Genomic DNA, 27712 nt, shown 5'->3' with positions numbered 1-27712 from the left:
TACAGATTTTGAGTCTGGGCCCAAAGCACAATTTTACCCCAAAGCCTGTTTTCATACAAAAAAGTGTAACCAACTGAAAGCTCTTTTCTTACAGGCTCAAGTGCCCAAGATTCTTATTCATCAACTCAGGGTTTTTACTTCTGAGTCTCTCAATTCATCCATTGGTATTCTTATCTTAAGTGCAGACATTTCTCTCCTCTTTTTTCTAAAGGCACTTTTATATTAATATATGCTTGCCAATCCTAAACTGTGGTACTGCATACGATTCAACTGAATGACAACATATCAACTGTATCATATGTAAATGATAGTCATGAAGAGAGGTAAGTTCCTTTCTTTGCAAACTTACTGCAATGTAACATGAATCTAAAACTTAAACCTGAAATGCAGCAGTTTGTCCTAGGCCACTCACTACATTAATCAAAAGAGTAGCTGTTAGCACTGTATTAAAGAATAACATGACTAAGACCTGTGACACAATCCCTTCTTAATATGCATGCCATATTCTACTAGTGTTTGTATATATTTACACCTGCTGCTAACTGACAGCAGCAAATCTGTGCTTAACAGATACAGCTATTTTGGTACCCTAAATATGACAGACGACTGAGATTCACGGTTCTGTTATCACAGCTAGGCAAAGAAATTGCATCACTGTCATCACTTACAATTAATAATTTCTTTTCTATACTTGGATATACCATCAACTAGAGAAACTCTGAAGCCATATTCAAGTCTGACAGACTGAAAAATAAAATTGTCACACATAGATGCACTAGCTGGTTGAAGCAGAAATCAATTACACTCAATCTCAGTCTCACAAAGTTTTGGATTGGATGGGTTGTATTTTTTAGTTTTGGTTGGTTGGTTTTAATTAAACAGTCTTGTAACCAGCCTTTTTTCCTTTTAAGTAGGAGTTTACAATCTGCTAACCAAAAGTGGATTATACAGATACATTTTCACAAGTCCTTAAAACATTCCCCACAGAACCTATTTTTCATTCTGTTTTGAAAGGCAAATCAAAGTTAGAGGAATAAACAGTAACTTTGCAACAGCAGGAAGGAGATTGAAAAATAAAGCAATTCTCTCAGTCTTCTCAGAGAACAGTCAGAAATAAACTGTGATTGCATCACAGCAGATTGAGCCCAGTAGCATGGCATAGCAAAGATTAAGTTTTTAGTAGAAAAGGGAGGGTTACTTTTAAGTATATGAACACTTTGCTTAGCAAAAACAGGTCAGTAGAAGAGAAGACTACATTCAAAACATGGCAGGAAATAGAAGGAAGCTCTGCAGAGAAGCTCTCCATATCTCTATGCATACAGTCACCACAGCAAGTAAAAATATAAATAAAAATTCAGACACATTCTTCCTTGTCCAATGGGAAAATGGGAATAAGAAGGGAAAAACAAGCAAAATATTCCAAGAATATTTTCGAACCCACAGACAAAAAATCACTTATATTCCACATTGATTAAATTGCCAATTTTGGCAGAAACAAACAACACCAGTAAAAAGGGCAGCATCAGGTAAATCTTAAACTGCAGTGATTTCAAGTAACACCTTGTGACTACAAAGTGAAGGAGGTGTGCATTATTTCATCCTGTTCAGTTACTCAAATAGCAGCAGCATGGGTTCCTCTAACACCAGAGGACAAAAGCACACCATGTGCTTTTGCACATTCTTTCTGCTGCAAGTCAAAGCATTGCTAAGCCACTACAATGAACTTCTTGCAGAGTAAAAAATCTCACATTATAGCACATTGTCATATAAGTAATTTAACAATGCAAAAAAAAATTCCTTTGGGCTTAACCACTCTGCAGACCATCTCTTTGGAGCATACAGAAAAGAGTCTTTTGTAGGATGACTACATCTTATTTGAGTAAAGTCTTATCAGTCAAAAAGTCTTTTAAAGATTGTGAGTACTCTTACAGCTTACTCCAAAGAAACACTTTTTTTCTTCTAAGTTTCATTCACTATTTACTCTCAAAGGAGACTGCTTAGAAGTGAGGCACAGAACTGGAAAACATTAAAGGTTTATAGTCATCTGCTTTCCCAGTAAATTTAAAGAACATGTTCAAGTTGAGCAGGCATTTGAAGACTCCTGTGAGGCTGACAGCTACATCCAAAATGTCCAGTGTGCTTGTCCTCTCATTTCCGTCATCACCTCTGGCACCATTTTCTTGTTTCTCTCATATCCCCCAGAATGGCTCTCAGTGTCCCCTTAGACAGGGAACAAAAAATCTGGCTCAAGCACGTTAAAGCTGCAATGAAAGAACATTGCACCTCATCCCCAACATCACAAATTTCTTGGTAAGGCATTTAACTTTTCAGTTTGTAGTTGCTCCTGCTAAAATTAAAAACTTCCTTAATTTAGTTCTGTCTTTAGATTAAAATTATTTGACTTAATCTTCAAAGTAATTGCAGGCTATATCTTGCTGCTTAAACAGGACTTAGGGTTAGGTGTCAATTCAAAGCATCTATGCTGCCTTAATTTTTAAAGATCACTTCCATTTAGAGAGATGTTTTTTGGTGAATTTTTTTAGACATTTTTTGGTGAGTACAGATTGCTGTTTAGGGTTTGGGTTTTTTTCCCCACACTTTTTTTCCCAGACTACATCCAAATAGCAAAAGCTTCCACCTACCACTATGACTTCTTAAAATAATACCTCAAACCCAAACCAATGTGCACTTTTCTTTATTTGTGAAACTCTGAAGAACTGCAACTTGTGACTGTCTGAAATATACACTTTACCTAAAGGAAACAACTTTCAAATGTACAGTGAAATTGAGTCCCAATTGTGGATTGTGTTGTACAGTTTACATTTCACCATGGTGTCATGGAGAACTTGATATAATCTCTATATATACATTTTTAAACACTCTTCACTTTAAGCCTAGTAGGGAAGTACTGAAAGCCTTCCCATAGGTTTCATAAATGGAGACAGACATCGGAGCCTGTGACAGGATCCCAGTCCACCCATATTTCCAGAACCAAACTCTATTAGCAGACAGCTGCAATCATTCCACACCAAACACCTAAACAACTTTCCAGAAGGAAACTGACTTCCTTAATCCACACCAGCACAGAACTGGTCTCTTCACAGTTACAAAGCAACTTTGAGATACCACCATTCATGATGGGTCTTCAAGCCAACGCTGGAAAATCCTCAGGATCATCAGGATTTGGAGCAATAAGCTGCACCTAGAACGGAAGAAAAGAAGTCTTATAAAAATGAATGCATTTCAAAAGTATCTGACAGCTATGCATATGTATTTTACCCTCAAAAGGGTTCATTCTTCTACTCAAATGCTACTACTAAAGGCTACTTCTACTCAGATTGTATCCATCACTGTCACAAGGCTTTTATCTCAGAACTTGTGACTACTATAGTCTCTTTTCAGTGTGAATGTCTTTATAATGCTTCCTGGAGATGACCAGAAGGTCACAAGTTCTGCAGTACTGAATGGAGAAAAATTAAAGCAATCTCAAGAAAAATACAGCATATTTTTAGAAGCAGCATTACTATATTTTTACATTCTAGAACTACTGCACATAGCAGGTTGTCGTTTAAATCTCTCTGATCTGTTACCATAAAGAACATTTTTCTTCCAGATGAAACAAATGCATCAACACTTCCATATTATTCTGAAAGTTCCTGGTCTTAAAGCATTTTAGCCACAGTAAAGTTTCTGTTAGTATGAAGAATAAAGATGTCACTTTTCAGTGTACAAATACTATTTTTATTCCAAAGGAAAAGTTAAGTGGAAATTTTTTATAATGGTTATATCGAACACACGAATCGTCCTGTAGGATCACAGATTTACTGATCTCACTGTTAGTAAACAAAGTATTACTGTATCACAAATTTTTTTTTAAGAAATACAAGCCTTTAGTTATTTTAATTATTTCCCAATTTATATCAAAACTAATTGCATCCTTTTCTCTAGTTACCATTAGAGCATCTAGTAATCAGACCTTTTGATGTATGTGTTAAGAGTTGGGAGCCTGAATCAGCATTTAATTTCAAGTAACATAATATGGGCAAGGAACTCAATATGCAGGACAACATACTATGAGACAGGAATTAAAGACAAGTCTCTCACTACAGAAATCAAAATTCCACACAAAAAGGGGCAGGACACACAAAAACACCATCAACAACAGAAAAAAACCCAACCAACCAAACAAAAAAACCCAAATGAACTGCAACACCACTACCATAAAATACATTACCACTACTTTTGGTCGAGGTCCTGTCTCTTCAGGTCTTCTGCCACGACCACCTCGTGCTCCTCTTGATCCACGGCCAGGGCGAGGAAGACTCCCAAAATTAATATCCAGCTGAGAAGTTATATCATTCACTGGCTTTCGAAAGACATGAGAATTATCTTCAAAGTCTTCTTTTTGCAGCTAAAGAGAAGATGTGGTTAAAGTCTACAGCTTTCTATGTATGAGCTTCTCCCCTCCCAGATACACATTCACACTTATATTATAGACTAAGCAGCAGATGAACCAAGATAGCATCTGGAGTAGAGGACAGGCCTTAACTCGCACAGGATTTTAACACAGATGAGGTAATTGCAGCTTCCCAGATGCCTGGGATAGTTCTTTGTTGGCTCAGAGATTCCAGGTAACAAATACTTCCGTACCAACTCCATAATACTGAAGAGGTTTGTCAGAAATATAAATCTAGGAGGTTTTCAAAGAGACTAGAGACCTAAGCTACCTACTCCTCAAGTTATGTCCAAGTAATGGATAAAAGGCCATTCCAAAGCTACTTAATCAATGTATTCTACAAGCCTGCAGCTATGAGATTACTGTGGTTTCAACTGTGTGTTCCTAATAGCTAGTGCATGTCAGACTATTGCCCAGCATAACTAAGGGGGACTGTAATGATAAAGTGTATGTTAACTCTTCCCTTACAATGATGAATCACTTATTCAGTGTCTAATCCAGGGATTCCACTTGCCTATGTTACACAGTTCCTGTACCTCTTGTTCTGTGTTCACTTTAACAAGGTCTCTTGATATTACCAGAACAGAAACTTGTATGTACTCTTCACACACCTGCTCTCTTCAGAGTTTGTGGGAGGTACTCTCCCCAACCCTACCACTACCTCTCAGAAAAGAAAGAGGGGATAATGACAACTCTGACCTACAAAGTCACACTGAAAAGAAGGCAGAGCCAACAATCTAAAGTGATTAAGCAAGTTTTGATGTTAATATTATGACTAGAGAAAACTAACATATTCATAAATGCATGTAGACTTCAAGGATCAAAATTTCATCATGCTAGACTGTATGCTAGACTGTATACTTCTGTGACCCCCAAAACCTGAAATCTAAGTAAACTAGAATCTGAAAGAAGCTTCGCCTCTCCCCATGGAATTTTCCAGTTCTCCATGAAATTTCAATCTAAATAATATTACAGAGTAAAATTTAGAGGAAATTGGGAGGGGTGCACACTATAGCACCACAAGCTCTCCAGGGTTAGTTCTAAGAAGTAGGACCCAAAAAACCACACCCTAAAAACCCAAAATTCATATTTTCAAGTGCACAATGAGGTACATGCAAGTGCATACAGGCAAGTAAGCTAAACAGGATTCAAACTGAGGAAAAGAAGTTAGTATAGTATACCAAGTTTCATAAACCAAGTTTTTCTAGCATTTACTAGAGACCTATAGAGGTGGCAGCAGCTGAGCCATAAGGTAGAACAACTTGATATATTACATGTTTGTACAGAAAAACGGGGTGATGATGCGAGACAAAAAAAATTGAACACACAATTTAAAGCCAGTTTTTGGGCACATGTCATTGCAGTGATAAAGCTTAGATACTGTTTTCTTGCCTATTCACATTATACTAAAGCTAGTAGAAAAAAAATAGAGACGGTTTCCTATCCCTGGGCATTAAGGAAGGTTTACAGAATTCCTGAGGCAATGCTTACATTGTCACTATATTTTGACTTGTGAATCACCACTGCTTTGGAAGGAACAGTGGATTCTGGCTTCCGGATGTTGAATTCAGGCTTTGGTCGATTCCGTTGCTGAAGATTTTTCCACTCATCTAATGTCATTTCTTGAACTACTTCTTCCATTGGCTCTCCTTCACCAGCTCTAGAAGTTTACAGTTTCAGAGTAAAAAACATTAGCTTGCAACATTCCAGAATAAAGAAGAACACTTATTTTATCTCCAAAGTAAAGATACTAAACAAAACATTTAGAATGTTTCTCACCAAATTGTCAATTTCATTTAGTCCTCACAGTAACTTCATGTGATAGTTTTGTATTAATGTAACTTAGAGTATATATTTATGTACTCTTTGAAATTAGTCATATGAACAAATGCTGTCTGCAGCTTCCTGTATTTGTACTCATCCAGTCTCATCCTGAATTCAAGCACTTAGATTCTAGACAAAATCATTCTGCCTTTTTATCTGGCATATTCTTAACCCTACAGTTTAATAGTGGATCTACCCATAGTAAATAGAGCCACAGGGAAAAAAAAACAAAACCAAAAACAACAGCAAAAAAACCAAAACAAACAAACAAACAAAAACACCACAAAAAAAACCAAAAACAAACCAAAAAAATTCCACACCACACAGAGTAGTTTTAAAACACCCCAACTGCATGGTTTCACTGCCTTGTACTGCACAATGACAACATAAGGTGAATTCATGTTTTATTGTAGCTTTCAGTCATCAAACATGATCACAATATGATGATCACACCATGGGATCTTACAGGTAATTATTAACATTTCCTTTGTTAATTTCAAAAGATGCTTTCTTGAATTTTTTTGTCAGATGTAGCAACAGACAAGCAGACAGTATTTATCACTTGGTAAAACCAGATTAATCCTAGTCAAATTATCATTTGTCACTAAGTACAATAATGATATGTTCTAGAAAAACATATGGAATACATCAGAGGCTGCCTTGCATATTTTTGTAATGTAAAGATGGAGGGTTTTATGTCTGTAAGAGACAGAGATAATACAAGATATATAAGCAAAAAAAAAAAAAAACAACCAACTTCTCTTCCACTGATCATGCTTGAGTACTCTTCTGCCACCTTTCTGCTGCTGATCACAGGTGTACGTTTAATGACACCTACAGAAAGCTATTACCTACTAACCAGCATCACATACAGGGAGAGCACAGCTTCCTACACGACCCTAACTGTCTGCTGCATAAACAAGTCAAATACCATGACCTGTACAGGAAAGCCCACACTGATTACTCCAAGACGCTTAAGAAACCATTCCTCCTTACATAGAAAACAGTTGTGTTACAATAGCAGCTGGAGTTGACTTAAGTATTTCCCTAACAATGACTTTTCTAGAAAGCCCCTTCCTTAGAACCTGTCTTGTGGGAGAATGATGGATTTGGTTTTCCACATTCAGTCATAGTTCCACAGTCCTACCAAAAAATTACAATTTCCCCAATGTAAATACACAGTTTATTAGGTGCAAGTTGGAACTTTTTTATCATGGAAAGATGCAGAGTCAAATGTCAATCAGTGACTGTGTGTATTTTGTTTTTAAAGTTGTACAAGCAACCCACTGGAATACACACATTTTTTGGGACTGTACATTATAGAACTAGCCTATATAGGAACAGGCCTAGTTCTTCTTACCTAATTCTGCACCAAGGCGTTTATATTTCTTGCCAGTCAAAATTAGACAGTATTTCTCTAAACACCCAGTATGTGAATGGGAGAAGCAGAACTGAACACTAAAGCAGCCCTTAATTTTAGTTCTAGGATTAACACAAGTTAGTTCTAAATTCACTTCACAGAAGAATAACAAATATAGAAGTCCTACACTACATGCCTGCACTTCTGACATGTCTTTATGCCCTTTGTTTTGAAAATTCCAGATTTATCAACCAGAAATTCAAGGTTAAAAGACGAGTAAGCAGTCTGTAGTTCCCCTCTCATGAGGATAGAAGGACTATTAGGGAAAAAATTTACTGAGTTACATAAAAAGGATACTGGTGAAAGATGCAGCTACTTCTGCAAAAACACCAACAGATACTATTGCATCAGTAAGAGCACTAAGAACACATGTTATGAGTAAAAAAAGGGTTACCCGTTATTTTAAAAAAGGTTGTAAAATTACAAGTTTAACCAGTTCTGGCAGAGGAGAGTTCTTTGTTAGCTTCATGTTGTAATCGCCTGTTAAGAGTCGGTCGTTAACTCCCTATTGTTGAGAACTCCTCTTTTTGTCAGTACCAACCTTGCCTGCTGCCAGGAGGATGGCATCCAGCCCCTCCCCCACCCGGATGAACATAGGAGGACATGCAAATAAGCTCGGAGCCAGGATGCAAGGGGGTAAAACCCCCAAAAAACAACGCGCCAACCCAGAATTAAGAGATGAAAGTGACGTCTGGACGTGAGGAACGAAGTCCAGAGCCTGCAGAGACACTGAGACCCTTTTTTGCCCCTCCCCATAACCTAAAAGATGTTGGCTGGACAGAGGACCTCAAATGTCGAGACGGAAAATCGGGAATCCCTGATTGCTCTAGTGAAAATGGAACTACCAGCTCTGCCCACAGACTAATGGTCAAAGCTGCACGTTTCCTCCTCCTCTGCACCACTCCTGGGAGCAGCAGCAGCATGAGTGCGGACCCATCGGTTCTGCCCACCTGAGCTGATCACTATTTTAATAAAGGCATTAAAAATTAGAAAGATCTCCTGCCCTATTTATTTCACACATAGCACCAAAAACATTTCAATTTGTTGTTCTCAAGAGTAAGAGGCCAAAAAACTTTTAATCAATTATCTGAAGCCTCAGTTTTGGGAATGAGTGTTGGAAAAACAAGACCAGTAATAAACACTCAGAGGAATTAAAGAGAAACATAACTAATAGAAATCTCTCTATTAAACTGATTTAATTTTTTCCTAAGCCACCATCTCAGTAAATTGTACATCTGAACTTTCGAAGTCTTTATTATTCCTCTCCCATGAACCTTTCACCACATTACAGAGACAATGTTTCAGTCCTTGGCAAGTGATGCAGAAAGGTGCAGAACTGATAGCAAAAAGTACTTGAGAACTAGTTATCAGTATTTCAATTTGCAAAAGAAAGCCAAGAATGTGAATTGGAGTTTAACAGTGTAAAATAATATTCACTGCATTTTCTGTGGCACAAAGATTGCACAAAAGAAGGGCAATAGCGCAAGTATTCAAGAATACTGAATGGCTTCTGATTCAGAGGTAGGAGGTGGTAAAGTGACCCAGTGATTAGAAGACAAGCAACTGAAACAACAATCACTACAAATCCCAAGAACAACTAGAAATATGTAGCACTCAGGCAAAAGTATCAGCCACCAAACACAGAAAGACCCAAACAAGGCAGAAGCTCTGAAGGAAGGACCTCAACTCCCTGGATTGTGCAGGAATACTGCAATCCTGCAATCAAGTATCTGTTCCTTCTTCCACAACATAGTATGTATGATAAGGAGTCACATCAACAGTTTTGTTTGGAACAGATATTATTGCTGGTAGGGTGGAACAACATCTCAAATGAATAATGTCTGCTACATGGGAACAGGTGAGAAGTCTGCAATAGTGCTACAAGACACAAGTCTAAAACACATGATGTACAATGGGAAGCCTTTAAAGATGTGCAAAGGAAATATGCATAATGCTAAAAAATTTTTGCATATCCATGACATTAAGGCAAGACATTGGGAGGAAAAAAGCCTAACACAGAGATTCTACTTTTCTAAGTATTAGAAAGACCATCAGGGGACATTGAAATCCCCATTAGCAGGGTACATTAAAATCAACTGGACAAGTATCAGAAGCAACAATTAAAATTGGTCATGCCTTGAGCCCAAAAGACCCCTTTCAGGTCTAAATTGCTATGATCATAAGATAACACGGGGACATTTGACCACACAGCAACTTGATCTCACAAAAACCAAACAGAGCTATTGCTTTGAAAAGTACACATACATCAAAACCAGCCACTTGCCAGTTCCAACGGAAATACTTGCAGATTTACGCTGCAAATATCTGGTTTTTCAAACTGCAAAGTACGGTTTTGATTTTTACTCCAAAGGATGGTTTTAATTGCTAGGTAATTAGCAGTACAAACTTGTTTTAGGATGACAAGACTCCCAAGTGGATACACCTATGAGTGAAGCACACCAATAAAAACCTGCATATCACATTTTGGACAGAAACTTAATTGCAGCAAGTTATTTTGGGTACCAAGCCAGAATGGAAGTGCATTCTGTATATTACTTTCTACCTTCTAACGCAATACATTTTTAGTAACTGCTTGGTGTGCATTTTCCTTAATCAAATTAATAAGCTCCTTGGCACACCAGCAGTCATGCTTACAAAACACTGTCAGACAATTAAGCACAACCTCTGGACATGAACAAACTGAATTTACAATGAAAGTCCTACCAAATCACTGTCTCCAGTGGATGACAACCCTTTAACTATGCCTGGATTACTGTGCCTAGAGTAAAACAAAATACCTTTGCTTTTTACCAGAAAGAAGGTAAATGGAAAGGAACGCCATTTAGCTCAGCTATTCACCTATTATTTTCATATTAAAAATAATGACAGCAGATCTCTCTCAGATCAGTTTTTGTATTATTCAGCTGCACAAAGCAAATGCTTAGCCAGCTTTTATCAAGAAGTCAATGACAAGAAGCTTTACCACTAAACATTATTTACAAGAGCATTATCACCAGCTATAGAAGAATTTAAAGTTAAATAAGGTAAGACCAAACAACAATTGTACAAACCTACTATGGAAGAAAAACACTAAATCAAATACTTAGGAAGCTCTGACCCAATCTATTAACAGCCTTATGCCACCATTAAACAACAACAAAAACAGACAACAACAAAACACATAAACAAATGAGATAAATAGCTAAAACATCTTGAAGATAAATTGTTAAAGCTTCCTATTGCATAACCAATATGATAAATAGCTCCACCAAAAAGGAAAACTATCATGTGAGAAAAAATGTAAAAAAAACCTCACAAGATTAAATACAAGCTCTGCAAATACCTTTAGGAACAGAAATTGATTAGCCCATGTGTTGTACTGAATAAAACAAAAAAATCTAATTTGAATTGGTCAACACAAGTGTGTTACTTTGTTTGAACTGCGAAGAAAAGTTCAACCAAAAGCAGTTGTGAGTGAAGTTTATACTTCAGCACCACCTGTGTATTTTATACAGGGTCATGGTTAGGTTTTGCTCTTGCAACAAAAAAAAACCCCCTACATTAGAATGCAGTTAGGGATGATATGACTAGAGATACACTCAAGAAGATTTGAGGATATGGGAAGAACACCTTGACTTATATCATACAAGTATTAAAGAAACTCTTATCCTGCAATATTCTGCAAATCGAAACTCAGGAATGGCAAAACAGAGTCTTAAAGGCAAGACCCCACAACTCACAGAAGCCCAACAGAACCATTTTTCCATTTGCTTGGAAATTAGCCAGTACCACATCAGAAAGCTACACACCATCTTCACAAAGACAGGTTATTCCCAACTTCCAAGAATACATTTTTTAACTTGTAATTTTAAATGGAAACACTTCAGACTAGAAAGATGAGAAATGAAACAAACCCAAGTCTTCAATCTCTTTCTCAATGCAAGCACACAACTGCAATAAAGCAGTAGAAAAGAAACAGTTTCCTTGCAGTTACTGCATTTTAGTGTCAAAATGAGAATGACCCTAGCAGCAGCCCAATCAAAGACACAACCCTGTATAATACTGAGGCTGTAGTAAAAGCAGAAAGTAGCCTGATTTGTGTTATCTGGACAGCAGGGGCAACCTAAACAAGTAAGACCTTTAAATCATTCAGAAGCCTGAACACCATAGCCTACCAGCTTTTGCTTTTAAACGTTAAAAGAACAACAATTCCATCTTGTTAAGGTGTATCCCATACAACCATCCCTAATGACCTAAGCACTATTCACACTGTATCTCCTGTTTTAAAATACATAGGGTCACCAAGCTGACACCCCCCAAAAGGTAAGTGCAGGGAGATTTATGTAACTCATGTTTTGTATATGGATTTTTAAGCCTTTGGGACAGTATTTATTGCCCTGAAAGGAGTACACAGTGCAGAATTTTGTGCTTGTAGGTGACTTGCTTTTTTGAATAATTTGAATTTCAGTGGACTATGCCTAAATTAATCTTAAAAAAAAAACCAGGAGTAAAATCTCCAGAAAAGCTCCCAGTCTGACTGAATACCTAATGATCTCTAAGAAAGACGAAAGAGTTAAAGATAACTGGCAAAATCTGCCAGAGGCCTTTTCCACTGTATACACTTCTCATGCCTTAAGCTCTACAACGAAGAGATATTGGGACATATCTACAAAGAGCTTGAATGAAAGTGGAACCAAGTACAAGCATGAAACAAGCAAAGGTACCAGCAACTGACAAAACCAAAATTTTTAAAAAGCTGAATAACTCCTTTCATATTTAGCTAATACAGTGTACTTTTGCCAGTGTACCTACACTGCCCATCTGATTTAAGTTAGCCTAGAAACATTTTTTCAGTCATAAGTCATTCAAAGATAGATTTCCTAAAGTGTATATGCCTTTACCCATATATTAAAACCTTCTTTAAAATAAAAAGAATCAAAGTTATAGCAACTCAACATCTTACAGGGTTAAACAACTTGAACATATAAAACAGGTTTTGTCATCTAGTTAGCTTTATAATTAATAAATGAACACATATCACTAATATCTGGAGCTGCTCCATGAAGTAGAAAAGGCTGCACAGCAACAGAATAGGTTGATATACTACACTGACTATCTCTCACTCATTAGGAGATATGCACCACATGCTCTTTAACTATTCTTTCAATCTTTTACTTAGACAAGACTGTCCAGTTATTTTTCTTAAGCCAGTATTCATTTATTTGCTGTGACACTGATTAGAATGAAAGCCACAAGACAATGGGCATCTTTCTTTCTCAGTTTCTTTATTCTAAGGCTCACTGCATTTCCAGAAACTTTTTCAAAGTTCTACCGTGGCCTCTCAAGAATAGATGATATCTACATGATATTAGAAATTGGTGAATACGAACTTAGCTCAGTGTATTTTAAATGTGTTTGTACAATCGCATGGGCGCCTCGAATACCTGCTCTCAGAGAACAAAAACACAGTAGTTTCTACAAATCAGATGAGTTAAAAAGGTAAAACTTTTTTATAATATGTAGCTCCTCCTTAAATTATCACCAAAGCTTAGGAAGTTAAGCATCACTGTGCAATTAAATGCAACTGTATAAATCAAGCTTTAGTCCGAATTAGGGACATATTTTCCATACTCAAAAATACAAAACAAAGCTTTTCTATTTTTAAATATGTGCACTAGCAAAATTTCACAGTTCACATTTCAAGTGTGCCCCTCAATACATCAGTAACAGTTAATTGCTCCCTTTGCATTTAGAAAGAAAATATTTGTCTGACTTGTACTTGCTCAGAGGGTCTCCTTCAGATGTCCCTGGCTGTTCAGGAGTTTCCACAGTCTCCTCCATAGATGCAGTCTGTCCTTTCCCACTAAAACAGTAAGCAAACAAACGAAAACAAAACACATACACAAAACCAAAACAAAACAAAAGCACAGTCTTCATGAGTCACACTGGAAAAAAGCCAAATCAATACATTACTTCTTTTACCAGAATTTCTTGGTAAGGGGAAAAAAAAAAAAGGGGAAAACTCTTTGATCATAATCTGACAGCTACACTAAACGACTAGTTGAGCAACTAACAAAATGAGTATAATTTCAGAATATTGGGGAAAAACCCCTATTTTATTAAAAAAAATTAAAGCATGTATGAAGATGAAATAATTCAATCATGAATACTAATGATTAGTATTAGCTGTCAGTATAACACTGACATTTGGGGGTTGTCTTTTTGCTTCTTTTAAAAATTTAAAGTTTGTATTTTTTGTAACGTGGACTTTCATTCACTGTCAGATGACAGCAGGAACTTATTTTCATTCCAGCAGCAGGCATACATATTTAAAATTAACACCTTTTAGCTTCAATACATGATTAGCACAATTAGGATAGAGACATGCTTTTAGAATCATTCAGACAGCTTTAATTTTATGTCACTTCTACCACATCACAGGAAAACACTGGTAATAAGTTCTGATGCTATTGAACTGGAAAAACCCAAAAAACCCAAAGAAGAAAATATGTAAGGGCCAATAAATACCTTGAAAGTTTATGAAGCCTTCCCTGATATCCTACAGAAGATAGTTTTCTGCTAGCTAGTTTTGTACTATCAGTTCAGAATAATGTTAACCTAGCTGATCCTTTGAAAAGCCAGGGTACCTAACCCTACTCTTAATATGAAATTCTGTAGGGGGGGAGAGAAGTTAATACAACCTTCAGAAGATTCTGGAATATCAATACCCAAAAATTATTACACATCAAGGCTATATTTTTCAAACTTTTAGCATGATTGTCTGAATCCATTAAGTTTTAAAACTAGATTTTATTTTAAAATAAAATTTTATTTTTCAAACTATTTTGTCAATGAATGTGTATGTGGCCAAATATATTTGCTATAAGTTCAAGGCACTGGTTTTTGCTCCATCCTTTATCACATAAAGTTCTTTATCACATGAGAGTTCTAGATGTATATGAGAACAAAAGCTACTGGAAAGAGCAATGTATGACTAGGTACAAAGAATGGATAAAAGCCAACATAATCAGTGAGGTTTTACAAATCTGAACAGAAATCAGTACCCCTAAAAGATACACAGAACTGAATGGAAAAGTCCTGATTTTTTTTTACCTCAAAGTGGCCATTAATCACATGCTACTGATTTTTCTAGCACTTTAAAATGTACTTCCATGGTACAGTCAACTCAACATTACCTTCAGAACAGAACCATACTGAAATGTACTACAGTTTTGCAATTTAGAAATTATCCATAGAACTCAAGAAAAGAGACTGACCTTTAAGCCCAGTAACAGAGTTTGAATCTTAGAATTAGCATTTTGGAGAAATTCCATTAAATACCAGAGTCCCATTTACTTGACAATTGAGAAAAGTAATAACTTATTTCTATTAAAAGACAACTCAGCTCCAGTCAAAAGACTCTGGCTGTCTTAAGTGAACAAACATCATCATGCCTTTGCTTCAATTTAATCTTACCATCATGAAAGAGCCAAATTAAAAAAATGTAAAATTACATTAATTCCAACAATAATAGAAAATTATGCTTATAAAGCTCAAAATGGACATGAAATTGATGAAAATTATGATCTAACATAGGCCACAAAAAATTATGATCTATGATGGGCACAAGTATATGACATACCTCATATCATCTTTCATTGTTCTGCAGTTGCGAGCTCCACCTCCACCCTTTTTGTCATCTGCTTTCACATCTCTAGAGAGGAAAACAATTCTGTGAATTTAAGAGGTTTTTTCCTTTTTTTATGACCTCGAACTAAAACCAGTATTGACTTTTTGCCAGCCAACCTGGATATGGAAAGGAACAGAATACCTAAAAGACAGTACTGCAGCGCTGACTGTTATTTCTTGTATACCAAGTAAGAAATAGCACACAGAACACTTACGTTTTATCATTCCCACTTTGTCTTTCAGGTTCACGTTTTCTTCTTTGGTCAAACCCATCAAAACTTCCATTTAATCCACCACCTCTTCCTCTACCTCTCATTCTGCCTCTTCCCCCACCACGGCCTCTTATTGGTCTTTCATAGTCTAATCTTTCCACTGGTCTAAGAAGAAGGTAATTAGTCAGATTTTTGTTTTTAAAGAACAGTTAACAAGAATAAAAAAAAAATTATATTGTTATGTTTGTACAGCTATGGGACACATCAGCATATAACAGCTACAGCACAATATATAGAGTGCATCTTCATACAGCACACACTACAGCTGTTTTGTTTTTGTTATAGAAAATGGACATAAACTGAACTCTAGAGGAATTATTACAGCACACAAACAGAAAGATCAGCAGTTATTAACACTGAAAACATTACAGAAACTAAAGAAAACATTCTAAAGCTGTCAAATCTTCACAACTTTATAATGCAATAGCTCCACCATCTAAACCCATATTTATATGCAACTGCTAAAAATTTCAGACAACTTGTTGAATATCAACTATTGTGGTATAAAGTAAGAACAGCCACATTCTGAAGCAATAAGGGTTTTAGGTGGAATCTTCTAGTATTTCTGAAGAAAGCAAAATCAACATTCATTCACTGTCCAAGCAGTAAATTCCAGTTTGCAACTTCCTACATGTTCTGCAAAGCTTGGTATGTGAGCTCAGAAACTAACATTATAAATATGCTGCTGACTAGGGGATACATTTTCAGATCTTTACATTTTTCAGTTTTGCCTTATATTTCTTACATTCAACAAAACAGTACCAATTCAACCTCCAAGGAAGCTGAAACTACAGCTCTTACAGGCACGGAGTAAGTAATCTTGCAAAAAACCTGCAAACTAATATCCTCTGTGAGGGACCTTAGTTCTCTCTGCAGGATACATACCGTTCCACTGAGAATTCCACTTGTCTTTGTGCTCCATAAGGACGGTATTCCCTGAAAGATGGTCTCCATTCAGTTTTGTCCTGTTTCCCCTCTGTGCCTCTGTTACTGAACCCTTGTTGTTCTGCCTGCCTGGGTACTCGCTTTGGGCCTACACAAACACATGCAGGGATTACTGACAGCTCAATAGTAACACAATTGCAGTTACCAAACTACTGACTGAATTGAGTTGGCTACACATCCAAACCCAAGTCCACCAGAATATTAAAAGTCCTTATAGCTAATGTTGCCAGACACTATTTGTTTGAAAGACACAGATTTATTTTACCTTCTGTACTGACGAACTTGCAAAATATTATGGGTTTTGACACAGTCAGATCTCCAGAAACAATAGTCTAAGGAAAAATTTAATTTTGCTCACAAGTCAGAGAGAAGGAGGACAAAAACTTTTTCTCATGTTTTTAAGGATCATGAAAGCATAATACAAGATGAGGTGGAGACGCTTCAATGGAAAAGACTATTGAAAGATAGCAGCAGAAGCAATGAATCTGAGGGAAAGAGAAGGACCCCTTACAGATAGGTGTTGATTGTGAAACAACACACCTCCTGCCAGATAAGCTTAGTTTAGAAGTCTAAGCCTCCAGGTACTCTAAGCTCATGGCTGTGGTATCAAACAACCAGCACAGGGTCATTTCCTCACACTGCTGTTCTGCGGAGGAAAGCACCATTCAACAACCCTAAAGGCTACTGAGTTCAGCTGGCAGAGACCCAAACAGTAAGTAGAAAGACTTCAACACCACTAATTCTAGAACATAAACATATTCCAAGATAAAATATACTTAAGCTTTTCAGAGTTTTATTCAGCCATTATTGGGATTGTGGAGGATTGGGCTGGGCAGAATGAACAGAAAGAAATTTTGAATTATCATAGAAAAAAATCAAGTTTTACACTCAACCTGTATACCTCTAGCAGAAGATTAAGGTTCTTTATGTGCCTCCTTTCGCATTTTCCCAAATTCTGTTCTCTGTCTGGTACCAAGTTCTCTAGAAGCAAGCCATTTTGTCTGCCAAGCCTCTATATTTAAACCAACACCTTTTTCAGCCAACAGGGTAAATTAATAAAGCAAAGAACAGGAAGATTCGTCTCAAACAAATCTAAGCTACTGTTTCCACAAGAAGTACTGAACTACTGTGGAATGCTGAGCAGATTACTGACCTCAGGTTAGTGGACAAGTGACAGTCCTGGCTACCTCTGTTGCTAGAACACAGAGAGAATAAAGGCTATTTTATGCCACAATATTAATATGCAAATTAATTCACAGCTCCAGAGAAATGCCCATATAAGAAGATTTTTGATCAAAGCTTAGGTGGTGAGGATGAAGTCTAATACCATTTGTAAAGAGAAAGAGCTTCAAAGAACTCTCCACTTGATGAATGTGGTAAATAAAGCTTTTTGCTACACAGTAAGAACAGTCATATTTGTACAGAGAAGATAGTTTTATATGTAGTGCAGAAGCAACTCCAGCTTTGCTTTTCTTTAAGCTACAAGCCACTTGACATAATACATTGCAGTAATTCTCTCTTCTCAGTTTGGAGTTACTTGACCCTTAGAGCACTGAGCATATTTGCATTAGCAAATTACAATGTAATCTCTCCATAAAGGACAACTTTTGAAATCAGGACAGTTTAACACAAAGCAAAATTATAGAGGATTTAGAACAGTACATGCTGTTGGGAAACATTTGCTCTATACACATCTCAACTACATTACCAATTCTAAATTGGTATCTTGCTGTGGAAAAAATTACTACTAATTTCTGGCCTCATTTTAGTCATTTTGTTTGGATCTGAATGCACAAAAATGCATACAAGACGATGGTGTTACTTATTTTTGATCCTCTCTCACCAGCAATCAGAACTATCAGTTATTCTAAAAAGATTCTTTTGGCAAGAATGCAGTAGTCAGAGATACCAATCCCTACATACTTAGTATTAATCTCAATTTCACCTTGAGATTAAAAGAGCTCCTTCAAACTAGAAAAACAATGTCAAAAAAAGAAGATTCAAGTCATTTTAAAAAGATAGTGTCTCATTTTATTACCCAGTACTCCTCAGAAGTACTTAAAAACAAGTCTTCTTGCCAGACATGTCAGTACATTACATGTCAGCAGCACTGAGCGTACTGCATGGAGCTGTCTGTTCAACTCCAATTTGAGCACCAGGCTATTTCACTTTGATTCTAACAGGTGGCTTCATTTACTGCAGATAGATTTTAAACACTACAAAGACTTTTATACAGGTAGCAAGTGCCACAAAAACATCTTTAATTGGTTTGACACACATGAAGTAGATTAAGGCAGTATGCAACACCTGTACCGCTCTAGTAGGACAAGGCATCCTTAGGGCAAAAGTTCACGTGACCTGCTTGTGAACCAGTTCAAAAAGACAGCTCAACTTTCAGCTTTGCATGTAAATGCAAACCAGACTGGAGCTTGGCAGTAGTGATAACATAAGCTCTACAATTTTAATCCTCTGCTAAGTGCATGTCCTAACACAGACTCAGTTTAATTCACAGAACTCAAGGGCCACCTACCCTTTGGGGGAAAATAAAACAAGGCAACAAAATCAAGACAAAGCATGAGCCATCTTGTATATCACTGACATAAAGAACTGGGGTACACGTTGAATGCTTGCTTAATAACGACGTCCCCAAATACACCCCGATTTTGTCTGCTTGCTTGTCTATATAATCTGGTATGCAGGTTTTCTTCAAAACCACACAAAAGAAAGCTTTGGAGTTCTGTGGATCATCTACTTGAGGCCTTACAAACACAATTCTGAAAACGGAAGATCACTCTCTCCTAGTTACCTAGTTTAGCCTCTCTTTAAAGTGGTTCTTCTGTGTCTTAAAATTACACCTGTAATCTGTATTCACCTAAATGTGTCCCACCATTCCCCACTTCACCACAGCATGGATTGTAACTACATCAGCCCAGTCTGTTGGCTAAACTGCCTATCACTTTACTCTCTAAACTGAGGAATCTGAACAGAGATCTCTGTTTCAACAGACCTAGCTTTTTTTTTTCCCAGAAGAAGCAGCTGAGCTATTATTAGAGGGAAAGAATCTGTAAATACTAAAATTACCTAGTACCAGAACTAGACAGTGCTAAAGAAAAAAAGCTCAGTTGTATGAGATATTGTTAAAACTCGAAATCATACAGAACAAACATACTTAAGTAGTTTTCACTTTCCCCACAATAATACTTCACTATTAGTATTAGTTTTGCTAACACTGCAGCACATAGATAGGAAGACTTTCTAGAGAAATGTTTTTAATAAGTATGTACACAGAACTTGCTACTGGAAAAGCAGAACTTATATTTTTATAACCTGCATTGCTTGGTTTCCCAGACACTGGATATCTATGTATTAACAGATGGATATAAAATAATGCAGCAAAATCTAGCTGCCTTTGCACGTTGCTGCCTAGCTCTCAGCAAACTCCTCCATCTATACAATCTATCCTCAAACAAGTGAGACTTTTGCTTGGAAAGACTTATCTCTCTAGGATTTGTAGCTCTTCACTGGCCTGTACTGAGACAGTGTGCTGTCACCCCTTTTCAATTTTTCATTTTAAGCTGGTTTTTTTTGTAGAAAGCCTTTACTTCCGACAAACACCACAAGGAGCCCAGCTTGCAACTGCTATCAGTGACTATAAGCTAAAGCAGAAACCTTGCTGTTTCTCCCACTTCCTAATGTAAAGATGTGAGAGTGGTAGCTGGCATGCGATTCACAAGCTGAGAGAGGTAACTGCTTACAAAGAGCAAATGGGAAAAAGAGTGTTTGTGGAAGGGTCACATTGACAGAAGACTCCCCACCATAAAAAGAGACCTCTTACAGTCCTGAGATACAGAATTACATTTGTTGCCTGAATAGATATTCATTATGGGAAGGAGTGTGATCACCAAAAACATACAAAAGGAGCCAAAAAAATGAGAACTGTTGAAAACCACAGTCACAAAGCTGTGGAGTAAAATCAGCCTTAATGTAGAACTGATAGATACTTGGGCTTAATCTATAAATAAAACAAAAAACAAATAAACAAAAAAACACAAAACAAAACCCACCCCCCCCAAAAAAAACCAAAAACCAGAAAAACCAACAACCACCACCCTCCCTAGGAAAAACAAAAAAACAAAAAAAAAAAAAAAAGGAAATCCCTTCCAGCTTTGAAAGACTATCCTTCTTCTCAGTACACTTCAAAAGGACAAAGTAGACCCAAAATAGGTCGAAAGCTATGGTAGAAATACCTTGACCAAACAAAGCAACAAAGAAAACAATTGTGAGGAATTTTTTAGGCACAGTAGGGTACTGAAGACCCCAACTACCATGGCTAGGGCAATTAAGTAAACCATTGAAAGAAGTTATCAAGGCAGAAAAAGTGGAATTGGAGTCTGGAAAAAGAAAGGCTATTCTAAGCTGTAAAAGGAATATTACTTGTAGATCACATAACTGTGTAACTCAAAGTAGAACTGATTCTTAAACAACATGATACAAAAATATTGTCCTCTCAAAACATTAATTGTTCTGAATTTAAAATCATTAATTTAATTATTACTACTTTAAAAGGATGTCATATTTTGAATTCAGCAACTCTACTATTTGTTCCTTCCAACAGTGAGCTGCATCATGATTGCTATGAGGTGTTTCACTCCAGCCACTTATGGACAGATCTGTAAAATCAGCCTCTAGAGACCTTAGATCTTATACTGTTGGCCAATGGATCCCCATACTACGTAAATGGAAAACAACACAGAGGCTATGCATTGGTGAGAAACTTTGAGGAGCTTGAAACTGAACCTCTACAACCCTTGCTGATGACCCAAGAGGCCAGAGTAATTGCATTAGCAAAAGCAGCCTTGTGGTGACATGACCAGCAAGTGCCACTATTTATATTGAGTCTTAAGTAAACTTTTGCAGTGTGTCATGCAATGGGTATGCTATGGAAAAAATGAGAGTCCCTTGCTTCAGCAGAAAATAATATTTCTGCAGATAATATTCCTGTAGTACACTCTTGAGCTCATATGAAAGGCTCCAACAAAATTTAAAAACCAAAAAAACACAAAAACAAAACAAAACAAAACCTCAAACTTGTAATCAGATAGGCTGATAATGGCCTGAAGCTTAGGAGCAGCATACTATGGGATATTATGCAATGTTGGGAAAAAGCCCTTCCCAACATCTAAGGTTGCTGTCAACAGGATTAGTGTTTGGCAAACAATTACACCTAGGATCAGCCTCTTGGAGATCAGTGGTTTACCCAGTATGCTAAATAAATGCAAAAAAGCTTAGAGAAATAAAAAAAGTATGCTCAATGGTATTACTAAAGTATTAAGCAACATATTTTCACAGAAATCCAAATTAGAACCTAAATGGAAGTGGTCACATACCACCCTATGTATTTAACTTTGCTGTTAAAGCTTTAGGATATTATGCCTGTTACTTGTAATAACACTGTATATGATATTATGGATAGCAGTTAAATGCTTTGAGAGACTTCATGAGTTGTTTCTGACAATAGTGGGAAAGCTTAATAAAAACAAAGGGAGGACTGTCATATACTGAGCTTATTTAGCTGAATTCTTTTATCTACGTAGTTTTGCTTAGCACAAGCAAAGTGCTGAAGTTTTAGGCCACAAGCTGCAAACTTTCACCTTGAAATGCTGAATGAGTCTTGTACTGTTGTTCAGCTACAATGAAAGGAGGCTCTGAGACCAGTGCAAACTAAAAGATTAAGAAGTCATGGCTATCATCAGAAGCTGCAACCCATCCAGATAAAGACAGCTACCGAGAAAGAATGTGATATGAACAAGAAGACTCTAAAAGAAAAATCACCACTAGAGTAAGATGCGCATGCAAGGTGTGTGAAGTACGCAAAGAATAGGAGCATAGGTTGCAAAGACAGAACAAAGAAATACCTGGGATTTTATAAGTCCCTCTAGTGAGGCACCTAGTTTGAGCTGTACCTGTTGCAGTTCTACAAAATTATTAATGTTTTTTCCCCAGAAACTGGATGCCAGCTGTGGGAAGCCTAGGGTGAATAAACTTTTTTAACAACTTCTACACAGGCAACTAATCTTCCTTTACAACAAAACTTCATAACTGGAAATAATAAAAGGCAATTTATTCTCACTCAAATATTTTGCTATGTTTTAGAGAGTAGAAGAATTAGGACTCCAAAACAATTTCACTTTCTCCCCTTTAAACGTGTGTGATTCTAATTCCAAACTTCTAACAATAGCTTCAGCTATTGCAAGCAACACACCTAAGAGACACATGGAGTTAGACTCTATCCTGTGCCATTTTATTTTCATGTGTGCCAGTACTTGCTGAATTACAGAATTGCCTACCACAGCTTTCCTCTAGACAATCCTTATGGCACTGTAGTTGAAAGAATGCTATTCCATGCCATTTTAAAACCACAGCTAAAAATGCAAAAGCACGGTATTTAGGAACTATATATAAATGTTACCAGAGTCATCATATGTATATGAAAGAAGAAAACCTTTTAGAAGTATTAGCAACAAAGGTTTAGAGATTTCAAAAGAACAGAGAGTATTACTGCATGATCAACAAATTTAATTTTCCTGGTCTGGTAAAGAATGCAAACTCTGCAACTGGGCCTTCTGAATAAAGAGCTGGCAAACGCAGTTTGGTCACTGTGGTAAAAATGAACTGAGTTAACATCTAGTGGTGCAATTACAAGAGCTGCAATACCTACAACCAGCCTTTACCCAAATCCTCAGCTAATACAGTCTTAAAAATCACAAAACAACAGTCAGCAGAAGACAAAAAATACACCTTTAAGGTCAAAAGCATAAGTTTTGGTAGACAATGAAATAGGAGTCCATTTTCTCCATAAAAAACAAAGCTTAAAAATAGTCTCCTTACAGTTGTGCCATTTCATAATAAATAGTTTGGATTCTAAAGGTCAAAGTATTGCATTATCTGGCAAAGTCCTCTCAGGAGGTTTGCTTCAAATTGAAAATATCTCCAGAAATTTAATAAAACCTCCTTTGAAAAACTCAGTGAAGAATTACATTAAAAAAAACCAAACCAAAACTACCTTACAGGACTTTGTGACTAAACCCTCCACTCAAACATTAAAACATAATACCACAAAAAAATCTCTGACTACTGTACAACTTCTTATATTGCAAGATGGATGACTAGATGCGCTTTGAGTCTTTCTAAATACCCTTTTTTACAGATTCAATATGCTTAAGATATAATACGAGAATAAAACAAGAATTGTGACACTTAAGACTTTTTGTAGTCCAAATAAGCAAATACCCTAGCCATTAGATAAAACAGTATGGAGGGGTCCAAAGTAGGGTTATGAAGACCATCAGGCTGCAGAATATCCAAAAGAAGGCTGTGAAGGTTATGAAAAGGTTGGTGAGTTTGCCTTATGAGAAAAGGCTGTCTTCTTCCCAGAACAAGGCTTCATATAAGCCACATCACAGTACCCAAGTATTTGAAAGGCTGCAATGATGAGGCTCTTATCACAAAGAGCCCCATGAAAGTGAGTGGCTGCAGTGGGGACAAGCTGCACAAGAAGAGATTTCATCTGTGTTAACAATTTCTTTCTGGTGCTACCTTACGTTGAAACTACTTTCTCAGGGTTAAACCCCCATCAAAGAAGGCTTTCAAAATGCAACTCAACAAGGTAGTACATGAGGTCTTCAAGGGTGACTTCCCTAGAAAAAGGCTGGACCAGACCATCCTTCCAACACAGCCTTTCAACCCTATTCTGTGATGATTCCAAGAACACTAGTACAATGCAGTGAATTTCATCATTTCAACTGTAATACCACCAGACTCTGATTCTGCTGTTCAGATGGGTCTAGATGCTATTCTTTGGTGTTTAGTTACAAGTTATGCCCAAAATCAGGGGGGAAAAATCACTAAGAAAGTCTAGAAACAAAGTCTTAAGTTCAGTGTGTTTTATTTTTCTTTTCTAATTAAAAGTTTAGGAATTAGTTTAACAATTTATTAATTTTAATCAGTATTATTTATTTCCCCAAACATAGGTGCACTCTTCTAACAATCCATCTGTTATTAGAAGCTTTATGCCAAACTGAGAGTAGAAGGAGGTTGGTCCTTCTCAACTGTCAAGTTGATAGCCCTCTGCATCTTATATAAAATGTAGAAGTTTTGAACTCTATGTAACAAAACAACTTTGTGTAGCACCAATAAAGAGCTGACCCACTCCTTTCCAAAAAACCTCAAGGTTTTTCTCTCAGCATGCCACTTGCTTAACATTTGTAAGCTACATCATCACTTGTGTATTTACCCTAACTCAGAGGGTTCTCTGCCATTGAGAGCAAACTTGTTAAGACAGCGCATTCAAAGGAGGAACACACAGTCAAGACCAAGTCTTGACTATCCACACTGGCTTAGCATCTTAAGCACTGTACTTTTATAGTCCTTACTTCCTAACAAGCCCAAGACAAACACACAAAATCCCAAAAAATATGCTATGTTTAAAGAAAATGTGTTTTTAAGCATAGAAGTGAAATAACTCTTAAAATAGATCCTAATGCCGTTTCACTAAGGGTACTGTAGTCAGCAGTCTTTTCTACATTTTAAATTAGCAGGAAATTGAAACAAGGTGCACATGCCCGTTGTCCCCGAAAAAGAGATTTCTTAACAAGAAATTTCTGCGACCAAGGTTGTAGAGAACAGTCAAAGACAAGCCACAGGGCCACTGTGTATTGCCAAGAATGGTGACACCTATAGGCAAGCAGAAGGTAAAGGATGGGCTTCACATACTACCATGGTAAGTTACTGATAACCACCAGTTCTTGCTCAAGAACTTTTCCATCACAACTTGAGACTTGGCTGTTCACTGAACAGACTACTTCAAACTTCCGTTGACAACCATGCCTTTAAATAAAATAAGCTGTTATAGTCTGAGTACTAGTCTTAGGAGACGAGTCACATAACTGCAATCTCATAAAGACTAGTTTCATATAACTGCCCATAAAGGCAGTGACAACTTGTTGATATCTTTCACTACAAAGGCACTCATTACAGCACATATTGAGCATTGAAAGATTCTCTGCTCCACAAACTGCTAAAAATGTGTCTACTAACTGCTGTTGGGAAGAGTGTAAGACTGTAAGCCCAAGCAATAGAATTGGTACTGGCAACAACTGGATGGAGCAACAACCTCGATTCAAAAGCCGTTTTCTAGGGCATTAAAACACACAGTATCATTACTGTGAGTTTAACGGGAGCTTTTAGTACAGGAAGAAAATACCTCAATAATAGACTATGTGTTAGGCTTCATGGGAACTTTCAACTCAAGAGGGTGAAACCAGAATCTTCTGTGAAAATATTTGGAAACAATCCACTAGTTCTCAGATACTTTAAATACTGAATCCAGCAACCTGAAGCTCAATACCGGGTAAGTAGTAACAATCAGACTCACTAAGACTAGCAATCAGCTCCAAATGCAAGAAGCTATAACCCACAAAGCCCCCAGATGCAAAGAGGACTGTGACAGACATTTTAGTACAAAAGCCAACCGACTCCCCCTTTCCTCAAGAGTATTACGCATCAAAACCTAGCAGCTGACCACTCCTGAACACCGGCTGAAGAGCTACCCCAGGAAATAAGGTTTTATTCAAAGGCTGGTTCACCAATGCAAGCCCAAGGCAAAATAAGCACAGATCCCTGGAGACGTTAGAACGCTGAAGACATTGAAAGGCCAGAAAACTCACAGGTACCGAGAAATCACGCCTGGAAACTTCAGACACTGAAGGATACTGTCCAGGGTGACAGGCAATGAAAGGTAGCAACAGCTAGCAAATGCTAAACCAGCATGAAAGCTGTAGGTGCCGCAAGTAGGAGTTGATGCTCTTGCACTTGTCTCTCGGGGATGTTGCTGAAGTTTTCCTTTACATATTCCTTTTTTCCTTTACATATTCCAAGGCCTTCTCAGCTGAGGGCGCTCGACAACATCGTGTCGGGACCGTGCCCAAGCGTCACTGCCTTCTCTGAGGGGACTTTCAGGTGCGTTCACCAAGACGACCCCACCAGGAACCAGGATTTTTCAGCCCTGCTATGACAGCGCTACCCCCGCCACGCCACGGCTGCCGAGAGCTCGGTGAAGCGCGGAGCCCGCAGCCACCCACGCCGCGCCGCCGGGCCCACACCGCGCCGGGCACCGCAGCGCCGGGAACCGCCTTCGCTCCTTCCCAAAGCCGGCCGCCGGTTCCGCTCGCCCCAGCCTCGCCGGGGTGTTCCAGCGTACCTGGATGCGGCGGCGCCGCAGGGGAGGGCGCAGGGGAGCTCTCCGGCTGCTTGCGCTCCTTCTGGGTCTCCCTCTTGCCACCGCCCGCCCGGCCCCCGGGCACGGCTCTCCTGGCGACGGCCACCGCTTCGTCGCGCTTCTTCCTCTGCTGCTGGCGGCGCTCGGCCTCCCGCAGGACGTCGAACGGGTCCGACTCATCGTCCAGGAGCCGGCAGAACCGATTGGCGACGGAGCATCCGAAGTTCTCCTGCATGACGGCACCCACCGGGCTGCCCACCAGCCCCGTCATCATCCGCGCGGCCGCCTCACCCCCCACCCCCCCACACACACCCCGAGCGCCCCCTGCCCGCGCCCCGGCGGCCGCCCGGCCCCCACAAGAGGCTGCCGCTGCTGCGCGGGCCCGAAACAACGCGCACGCCGGGCGAGAGCACCAGCAGCAGCAGCAGCAGCGGCGGGCCGGCCCACGCGCCGCCCCAGCGCCCGGGGCCCGCCGCACCTTCCCGCAGCCCCGCCCCGGCCGAGCCGGACCGCAGCAGCCAATGGAGCCTCCGTGCACACCCGCCGCCACCGCCGTCCCGCCGCCTATAACCGCGGCCGAGCCCGCCCACCGCCTGCACGCGCGACCGGCGAGTAACAGAGCAGCCAATCCCGGGGCCAGGCTCCGCCCCGCCCCTGGCGCCCAGCTGAGGCCGATTACCGTGCCATGTCAATCACACCTCCTAACCAATGCGGTGCGCTGCTCTATTATTCATCAGGGGTGGGCCCCGCCAGCCCGGCAGCTCCGCGCCGTGTGGGGACGGTCTCTAGCCGCGGCGCTTCGCGTGGGCCGCCCGCACACAGCGGGCTTT

The 27712-nt window shown here is 38.6% G+C and overlaps 1 protein-coding gene across 4 annotated transcripts; it reads right to left on the bottom strand.

Moving 5' to 3' along the window:
• Positions 1 to 189: 189 nt before the first annotated feature.
• Positions 190 to 27440, bottom strand: HABP4 (hyaluronan binding protein 4; the record flags this gene model as incomplete). 4 transcript variants are annotated; one of them, XM_084225852.1, is made up of 9 exons in its annotated part: positions 190 to 3202; positions 4235 to 4411; positions 5948 to 6116; positions 13474 to 13563; positions 15343 to 15414; positions 15605 to 15766; positions 16547 to 16694; positions 26865 to 27133; positions 27361 to 27440. In XM_084225852.1, the coding sequence occupies 8 exons, from the start codon at positions 27115 to 27117 to the stop codon at positions 3146 to 3148; spliced, it is 1128 nt and encodes a 375-aa protein (XP_084081978.1). In that variant the 3' UTR covers positions 190 to 3145. The 4 variants fall into 4 exon arrangements, with proteins under 4 accessions (XP_084081978.1, XP_084081975.1, XP_084081976.1 ...); XM_084225849.1 differs by lacking the exon at positions 27361 to 27440 and having other exon boundaries at positions 26865 to 27156; XM_084225850.1 differs by lacking the exon at positions 27361 to 27440 and having other exon boundaries at positions 4238 to 4411; positions 26865 to 27156.
• Between the last annotated feature and the right edge of the window lie 272 nt (positions 27441 to 27712).

Source organism: Fringilla coelebs, assembly GCF_963513975.1.
Source record: "Fringilla coelebs genome assembly, chromosome: Z".
Lineage (NCBI taxonomy): Eukaryota > Metazoa > Chordata > Aves > Passeriformes > Fringillidae > Fringilla > Fringilla coelebs.
This window is presented reverse-complemented; position numbering and strand designations above follow the sequence as displayed.